Raw genomic sequence first — 9456 nt, forward strand, 5'->3', positions numbered from 1 at the left:
GGCCTTCAGCATGACTTACTCAGCTCTCAAAATGAATTCTCCATGGGTATTCAGGAAGGAGGTTCAGAAGGTAAAAAGGAGTCAATGGAAGAAAACTCTGTCCCAGCAAGAGCTAATCATGAAACCCACTGTCATGAGTCACAAATCTTAAACCATTTTGACACTTGTAACACATAAGATTGGCATCTTTATTTTTAGTAAATGACCCATACAAGTAGGAATTTTTGCAGAGATGAATTCTTGTGGATTATAAGTAACAGGGAGCATTCCATAGACAGTGCACTCTACCAAATTCCTTTTCTTCTGAAAATCTTGTGGTAAACCAGCACAAGTTAATTCTGGCCAAGCCACATTTAACTTGTGTTGGTTTCCCTTCCATTCTGTCATACCCCCATCTCATAAATAGTTCAAACTAGTGATGATAGATATCAGGTAATTGAATAGGCATGTAACCTCATAAAATCTTAGCGGTTGCACAACTATTCAGTGGTCCCAGGGAGCAGGTGCAGCACCCAATGTGCTCCCGGCCCTCTGCCAACCCGCACTGCTACCTCTTAGCTGCAGCAGCACGGGATGGCAGGCAGGAGCTGGTCTGCTAGGGGAACCAGTTTAAAAACCAGCTTCCTGTGCAGACTGGCTGCCTGCTACCCCTGTGCTGCTGCCTTTGATACAGAGAAAGCAGCACAGGGTGGCAGCAACCCCTGTCCACAAGGGTCTGAGCTCCCCATGGACAGAGACTGCTGGGAGGGGGAGCGGTGGAGGAGGCTGCTGCAAAGCAGCCTCGGTCCGCAGTGGTCTGGGCCCACCACGGACAGAGGCTGGTCCGGTAGCAGCCCCTGTCCACGGGGAGCTTGGGCCCACCATGGGCAGAGGCTACTTCACAGCAGCCTCCCCTGTCTTCCCTCCCTCCCCAACCCACGGGGGGCGCCTGATGGCAGCTGTAAGGGGCATGCAGTGTCCCCTACAGCTACCATCAGGAGCCGCGCGCCCGGCTCCAGCAGCGCCAGCCCCGCGGCGCCGGACAGCAGCACCCTTGTCCCCATGGCTGCGGGGCCCTGCACGGCCCGGCACGTGCGCCAGCGGCGCTGGCCGGGCCGGGCTAGGCAGCGCATGCGCCATGTGCCCCATGGGCGGGCCCCAGGCTTCGTGCTAGCAGCCGTGGCCGACATGCACATGCACTGTGCGCCCTGGAGGCAGGCCCGCACCCCCTGGGCGGGCCTGCGCATGTGCCCTGCACCCAGGGGCAGCGCCGCACTCCCCGGCCCAGGGCACCAAAAGGGCTTGGGCCGGCCCTGCCTCTGATGCAGAGGCTGTGGTGGGTGGAAAATGCAAGTCATTAACAAGATTAACTGGTAAGCCTAAGCTTATGAGTTAATTGTATAGTCGACTAGTCGATGACATCCCTAGTTCAAGGGCTAGCAATCAGGAAAGCACTTTGTTGGGACTTTGTTGCCAAGGAGCTGGAGCTGTGCAGAAAACCGTGCACCTCTATAGACGGCCTTTGTCTCTAGAAGTTCCACCAACATCCCCAAGCTGTGCATGCCAGGCCATCCAACCACTACCACAGAGGAGCAAATATCTTCCTTGTCCCTGACAATATAATTAATTATCTATGCAATCTCTAGTATAGTTAATGGTTTCCTACTTGGGTTTTCCCCACAACACATTTGCACTCAAGAGGCTGATATGATTTACATAAGCAAGCTATCCATAGAACCTTGTATTGCCCATTAGGATGAGTCCTGCTCCTGCAACACTTTATACTGCTGTGAAGATACAGACAGATATTGTAATAATAAAAAAACCTAGGAATTCTGATCTGAAATTTAAGAAGTTGCTGTGCTCAAATAGCATACTTTAGCTGTTTAACTTTACAGTATTGAATTACTAGGAGCCAGGGACAATAGTATCTTGCATATTGGAAGCTTGCAGACAGGTTGTAATTTTTCTGCAAAAAAAAGGTTTACAGAATGGTTGTAACTATTCTGCAAAAAATTCACAGTGTTGATCGCATACAACCATTACCAGCTGCCTTTCATACAGAATTGTTATTAATTCTTATGGAGTTTTTATGTATGTGAAAACTTTTTTGTTTCCTTATTCATACTAGCAAACAAAATCTAAACGAAGTCATAACCTGTAAATTCCCTTTTCACCTTTTCCATTCCATTAATCTTTGTGCAAGTATGTTAGCTTTAAGGCATTGACCCTTTATAGTGCTGATATGAATTTAATTCCCGTTTGAAAATTCTTGCATGTCATTGGTAAGACTGCAATGATTATCTGGACTTTCCATCTGTTTCTTGGTCACTTTCCTCAACTATGAGGGGGGATGATTGCCTGCAGGTGCAAAGAGAAATGCGGTTTGAATACTTCGAAGTTTTCAAACCAAGTGAGCACTGCTGACTCAGGAGCAGGCACTGACAGGTCATTTCTGTAGGAGTATTGGCAGTCTTCATATTTCCCCATTTAGTAAAGACAGCTTTAAAAATCATTGTGTAGAAGACCTGACAATAGTGGCAAGTGAGGAATACTTTTAGAATATGTATGCCATTGTTCAGGGAAAATCAGTAGATGACTCCATTAAGTTTGGCTTCATATCAGTTATTTGAAATGCATAAGACTGCGTAAAAGGTGTCAAAACTACCATTGTGATTTTGAAAAGAGGTTTTATAAAATGAAGATTCTTCATTACTTTTTTTTTAAGCTGGGTTGGAGAGAGACTTGCCTCTCCTCAAGAGCAGCATTTAATTGGCCCTATGTAGTGCAAAAACTTGGCAAACATGTAACTTGTTCTTTTTGGGGAAGGAACATTCATTTTGCTAATCATGTTGTGACATTAATCTTATTGCACGTAAGCTTTAAGGAGCATGTGCTTCATGCTGCCCTTAAGACCTACTTTTGAAATATTATTCTTTGAAAGATTGATATATGAAAAATTAATCTTGTCAAAAGGAACAGTGACTATTTAATGTAGAAGTACAGGTTGAACCCCCTAAATCCGGGACTCTCTGATCTGGCAACATCTGTGGTCTGACGAAACCGTGGATGTTGCTGGACCAGAGAGCCCCGGCGCCTGGGAGTGTGAGCCAGTCAGGAGTCCAGCGGTGGGAGCCCCACTATCGGGACTGGTGAGCCTTGTCCCAGTGCAGCAGCCAGTCATGGAGAGCTCTATCCCTGGCGAGCCCCATTCATCTTACAGCATTGGGGCGGAACCAAGCCCAAGCCCCATAGCAGCAGGACCAGAGACCAGTGGCAGTGGGGCTGGGGGGCCAGAGCAAAGCCAGCCAAAGGGATGGGCAGTGTCCTGGGAGGCCAGTGGCAGGGGACCTTCCCTAATCTGACAAATTCCCTCATTTGGGATGGGTCAGTTCCCGAGGGAGCCAGACCAGGGAGGTCCAACCTGTACTAAGCAATAATAGTATACTGCTTTACAGCATTTTTAATCCAAGACTGCCAGAAATGTGCTTTTGTTCCATAAAATATTGCTAGGCAGAAAGACATTTTAGTTGGAATGTGCTGACAAGAATGTAATAAAGATGGAACTGTATGGCAAGTATATTGCGACTTAATTGAACTAACTCTAGGAGGCAGGAAAAAAGTATTTGAAAAAATATTTTGTATTACATTGAAGAAAACAACTGCGTTTTCCTGATTTTTCTCGTAGTATGATAGTAATTAAAAGTGATGGATTGGTTGTTTAATTCCCAATTCATCATAGCGTGTATGTGAATTTGTTTTATACTTCATTCCATTTTTGTTCAATAAGCAATTAATTATTTCTATAAAAGTTACATCACTAGAGACAAAATTTGATGTTGAAAACCCCCCAAATCATTTTTTAAAGTAGTCATATGTGAAACATTTGTATGCCTACAGTAGCCCTGTGAGATTGTTCTCTCTCTTAGGTAATAATTTATTAGCCTAACTGACCTGACCAACTTCATTTCAACAGAGAGAAAGAGAAGAGAAGAATACTCCTTCAACAAGTATCATGTCTCAGCAAGAAAGACCTCAGTGATTCCTCTGGTCATCTTAGGGATGTCAGCGTGTAGTCGACTATACGATTAACCAATAAGCCCAGCCTCATCGGGTTAATTTTGTCAACTACATGCACTTCCCCCCTTGCTGCCTCTGTATCAGCGGCAGCAGGTGGGGGTAGTGAGAGCCAATGCTTGTGAGGAGCTGGCTTTAATCAGGTTCCCCATAAACACCGGATCTGCCTCCTCCACCCCCACAATGCTGCCTCTGATAGAGGCAGCAGCACGGAGGGTGATGGGGGGCATGCTGGAGCCAATATGTGGGGAGCTGGCTTTCAAGCAGGCTCCTCGTGCGTGCTGGCTCCACAGACTCGCCTTCTCCACCCCCAGCTCCTACAGAAGCAGAGGCAGCGGGAGGTGGGGGCAGGAGCTGGTGCTGGGGGGAGCAAACGTAAAACCCATTCCTCCCAGCACCAGCTTTGCAGTGCCACCGCCTCTTCCCCCCCCCCCCCCCCCCCCCCCCCCCCCCCCCCGTCACCCTGTGCTGCTGACTCAGTAACAGAAGCAGCAGTGGTGACACCAGGCAGCCAGTCTGCACAGGGAGTTGGGTTTTAAACTGGCTCCCCTGGTGGAACGGCTCCTGCCTGCCACGCTCTGAATAAACCATCCTCTGCTTTTTTGTTCCCTTATTAAGCCTAATATCAAATATGAGAATTTTGAACAAACTAAAAAATAATGAATAGTCTAGCAGCACCTTAGAGACTAATAAAAATGTAGATGGTATCATGAGTTTCTGTGGGCACAGCTATGAAAGCTCACGATGCCATCTACATTTTTTGTTAGTCTCTAAGGTGCTGCAAGGCTATTTGTTGTTTTTAAAGTTTTTTCCATTACAGACTAACACGCTACTCCTCTGAAAGTTTATAACAATTTTGGTTCATTGATTTATGGTCTTGCACTGTTCTCGTTTCTATCATTTTAACACTATTCTTGAATTATATCAGTAGGCCTTTTCGTTTGGACTGTTTCAGTCTTTGTCTCCCTTTGCTGCCTTTTCCCATCAGCATTTGTTGTTTTAGGTTATTGTGACATCTTCCTTACTTACACTCAGTTCTAACATCTGAACTCACAATTATGGTAACTATGTAAGACCCGTTATCATAACACCCCACTCCATAATTTCTCACCCACCTCTCATTGATTCACCAGTGCTCTCATTCTTCTGACCACTCAAAAGTGCTCTGTGGCGTGTTGGTAGTTCATACCCTGTCACAAGAAACATAATACTGGACTTTCAGCACATTAAACACATAGTTTTACCTTGTTGGCCATTGTACCCAAGTATGTAACGATGAGTGTAAAAGATTCCATATCATAATGTTTAACATTCCAGTCACAGTATCTAGATGAGTATTAAACAGGTGAATTGAAAAAAGAATCTCTAACCTTCTAATCTTAACATCTGCTTGAGAAAATGGTGTGATATATTAGGGATTTTCCTTTAAAATGTATCTTTTCCTTGTTTTCAAACTGCTTGGCTACGTCTAGACTGGCCCCTAATTCCGGAAAAGTCATGCAAAGCAGGTAAGTCAGAATAGGGAAATCCGCGGGGGATTTAAATATCCCCCTCGGGATTTAAATAAACATGTCCGCCGCTTTTTTTCCGGTTTGGGGAAAAGCCGGAAAAAAGCGTCTAGACTGGTGCGATCCTCCGGAATAAAGCCCTTTTCCGGAGGATCTCTTATCCCTTGAAAGTAGGAATAAGAGATCCTCCGGAAAAGGGCTTTATTCCGGAGGATCGCGCCAGTCTAGACGCTTTTTTCCGGCTTTTCCCCAAACCGGAAAAAAAGCGGCGGACATGTTTATTTAAATCCCGAGGGGGATATTTAAATCCCCCGCGGATTTCCCTATTCTGACTTACCTGCTTTGCATGACTTTTCCGGAATTAGGGGCCAGTCTAGACGTAGCCCTTATGTAAAAGCAATAGTGAAGACTTAATTCTTTTACTCTTTCATGGATTCCATTTTCTGCTTTATTCTGGAAACAACTACAGCGTAGTCAAAGATTTATCTTGGTGTTTACAAATACTAAAGCTATTATATGAGCCAGAGTACTGGAAGTCAATGATTAAATTTGGAAAATAAATAGAATGGTGCTTTACTATACAGCTACAAGTAGTAACACAGTATTACATTGACTTAACACCCTTCTTGCAAATAGTTACATAAATTCTGAATTAAAGACAAATTATTCAAATGAATGTACTTAAGTGTCTGTATAAATCCTGACTTTCATATCTGACTGGAAATTTGTGAATCTAACCTAGGCATGTACAAAACAGGTGTTGATGCAGGTTAAGGACTAAACAGTGATTTTTTTTTCTCTACGCTAGTCTTTTTCTTTAGCTTCCCAGAGCTGCTGCCACTGAATTAGATCCATCGCTGAAGGCAGTGATAAGACGATTAGTGTAGACAAGTTGTTGGAACTCTCAGTAGTTTTTGTTATATAGCTGTAATAAATATTTTTTAAACTACAGTGGCTTCTCTACTCTTAGTGTTGTTGTAGCTTCACTGATGGAAGTACCAATGGCTCAATTTAAGGGAAAAAAAGACTAGTGTAGAATAGGGATGTTAAATTTCATTTAATCAGCTAATCGAATAGTCGATGGACTATCAATCGAATAGTCGATGGACTATCCATCGACTACTCAATTAGTTGATAAAGGGAGAAACTGCAGAGCTGCAACGGGGGTACGCTCCTAGCTCCAGAGTATTTAAAAGGCAGAGGCGCAGCAGGGGACCAGGCACGAGTCAGGAATCAGCTATTCTTGCTCACATTTGGTTCCAGATGCTGCACCTCTGCTTTAAAAGCCTTTAAAAGCAGAGGCGCAGCATCTGGGACTGGGCAGCAAGCAAGAAAGGTAGAAGGTTAACATTTACCAAGTATTAACTGCGACAGGTTGGATCACAGAGATCCTCTTGAGACTGTCACTTGATGAGCTGAGCATACCACTGAGCCCACCTACCTGCACTCTGGGCAACCCCAACTGTCTTGCCCAGACTCTGCCTTTGCTGGGGTTAAACCAGACTTTCTACTCTGGTGGTGGTGTGCCCTAGATGGCAAGTAGGCAGGCTTAGTAGTATGATCAGCCTATTAAGAGGCAATTCACGGGGATCTCTGTGACCCAGCTTGTCACATTAACTATACACAGTGTCTGGACAAAAACAGTGTTTTAAACTACTGCAGAGCTGCAGAGGGGGTAGGACCTGGACCCAGCTCAACCAAAATTCTATCCCTTCATTTGTGTGGGGGTTTTTTTCTTCTTGTTGCAGAGAGGTTGTCTCTCTCATGCAGGAGCTGCAGTTAACAATATACAGCAGATAAATTCTTCACAGGACTATTCTGTTTTTTAAAATATGTACAATATTTCTCCTCAGCCAGCAGATGAAGTTCTGAAACAGCACTTTTTAGGGGACCTAATTTCCTTTTTGAAGTAGTTAAAGGACTGGTACTTTCTTAGGTTTCACTAAAACAGTTTGTTTAAATATACAATTGCAGTGTTTTGCTAGGAGCGAGTGATAATGGATTTCCCTCTACTGTGGTACACCCTTCCCCAGATTTGTGTAGTTTATCAGCAAGGAGTTCTTTTTTTGGTATTAAAAAGTATCTTATAATTCTTTCTGAGTAGATCAAGGTTTTTTTAAGCTTCAGTTCTTTCTGTAGCAAAGCACTGATATCATCCTTATCAAATGCAGTATTTTTCACGGCTTAGCTTTGCCAGTGCCAAACACAGTCTGTAAAGTAGAGACTATTTCTTTCAAAAAGCAAATTACGAATAGCTGTGAAAGTCTAGTGTGACTTTAGAAAAGGCTTTAAGAACTTTTGTGTTTGCTCATGGTAGACTTTCAACAGAGACAAATCAGCTTTTGAGCTTCATTAGCCTCATACAGCTGGAAACTGGGGTTCCAATTCCTTTTGACTTTGAAACAATAAAATATAAATCCAAATTGCAGTATGCATGCAAAAAAACAACAATCTTGAATGTGTTTTCAGCCCAGTGAAAAGTTCTGTGGGACATTCAGATCTGTAACCAGTTAAACATATGCTTGACCTGCACAGACCGCCAGCTGACTAGACTGAAGTGTTAAGCTGCCATTCAAAGAGAAACACATTTCTGTGCTCAGGGAAGAGGAAGCGTTATTCTGGTGCATCAAATTATTTGGTCCATGCAAAAGGACTATGAAATACTTGAGAAGAGGCAGTTAAGAGAGTATCAGAGGCTTGTAACCCCTTTGTTTGTTCCTAGGCCTTTAGGTCACTATTACTAGTCTAGCCTAGTTTCATTGTCCAGGCAGATTGAAGTGCAAAACATAAACATCAGAAAAGATGCAACATAAAGTGGATTTTTAAATTCTTCACCTTTAATGGTTTATGATAATTTGAAAGTATAACCCAACTCTCAACGTAAAGCTTGTCTTGTTTTGTAGATGTTAAGATTTAAATATAAACATAAGTTTGGAGAAAAATGAATAGCAGTATTTAGTCATTTAAAGAATACTTTCATTTGAAGATGTCCTGTTATGTTTGTGAGTGTAGGAGCCAGTTAACCTACACCAAGTATCAAACAACTTACAAATTCCCAAAGCTATGCGGCTCTAACTCTGGTTTGGTGTATTATCGCAGGATTTAATGTGTTCATTTTTCTTAAAAAAAAAAAAAAGCCAAACACCTATAAGATTGAAATTTCAGGCACCAGAAGTAAGGAAATTACAATACATATGGTGGTTACTGCATGTTTTAAGTAAGACATGTATTTTCTGTGCCTGTTTTACTTGATGAGATATATATATATATATATGTTTGTTTTCTAGACCTAAAGATTATCGGAAGATATAAAAAAGAAGTGAAAGAGGAACTGATGGCTTTCCTGATAAAGAAAAGTTCCAGAATCACATAAACTTGGAAGACCACATGCATCTTCATTATCCATTTTATGCAAAGGACAGATGTTTTTCAGGTACAAGGAAAATTTGTTTGGGGAAGATCACTCACCTTATGGAAACAGAGATAAACACCAAAACAATATTTTGATGTTACCTGTTCCAGAATGTATTGCATGAATCTGGCCTTTAATGTTGAATGTTAATAAAAGGATTTTTTAATTTCTCTCTATAGAACACCAGTTATCTTTCTGCATATTCATGTCCAATGAAAACACATAGTTTAAATATCCGTGAACAGTCTCAGACTAAAAGCTGCAGGACTTTGTGTCTCTTTTTCTCAAGGAATAATAGCGGAGAGTTGCTCTGGACATTTTACTCCCATGAACTCTAAAGTAATTGTAAACAATCTGTTTTACTGTCCTGCCAGAGCAGATGTTTTATTTGCACATATTTTATGATGTAATAGAATGCAAAGTCTAATTTTTTTAATCAAGAATTTTTGAACCTTTAAATGCTTACATGGCCTTTTTGGG

The 9456-nt window shown here is 42.5% G+C and overlaps 1 protein-coding gene across 1 annotated transcript in view; it reads left to right on the forward strand.

The window, feature by feature from the left end:
- Window positions 1-9146, forward strand: part of MRPL13 (mitochondrial ribosomal protein L13) — a 46128-nt gene extending 36982 nt beyond the window's left edge. The window contains exon 7 of the mRNA XM_075920178.2: window positions 8852-9146. Within this exon, the coding sequence (XP_075776293.2) occupies window positions 8852-8876 (25 nt within the window). The 3' untranslated portion in view covers window positions 8877-9146. The remainder of the gene's footprint in view (window positions 1-8851) is intronic.
- The last annotated feature ends 310 nt before the right edge of the window (window positions 9147-9456 follow it).

The sequence above is a fragment of the Pelodiscus sinensis genome, chromosome 2 (genome assembly GCF_052426305.1).
Source record: "Pelodiscus sinensis isolate ZL-2025 chromosome 2, ASM5242630v1, whole genome shotgun sequence".
NCBI classification, from domain to species: Eukaryota; Metazoa; Chordata; order Testudines; family Trionychidae; genus Pelodiscus; species Pelodiscus sinensis.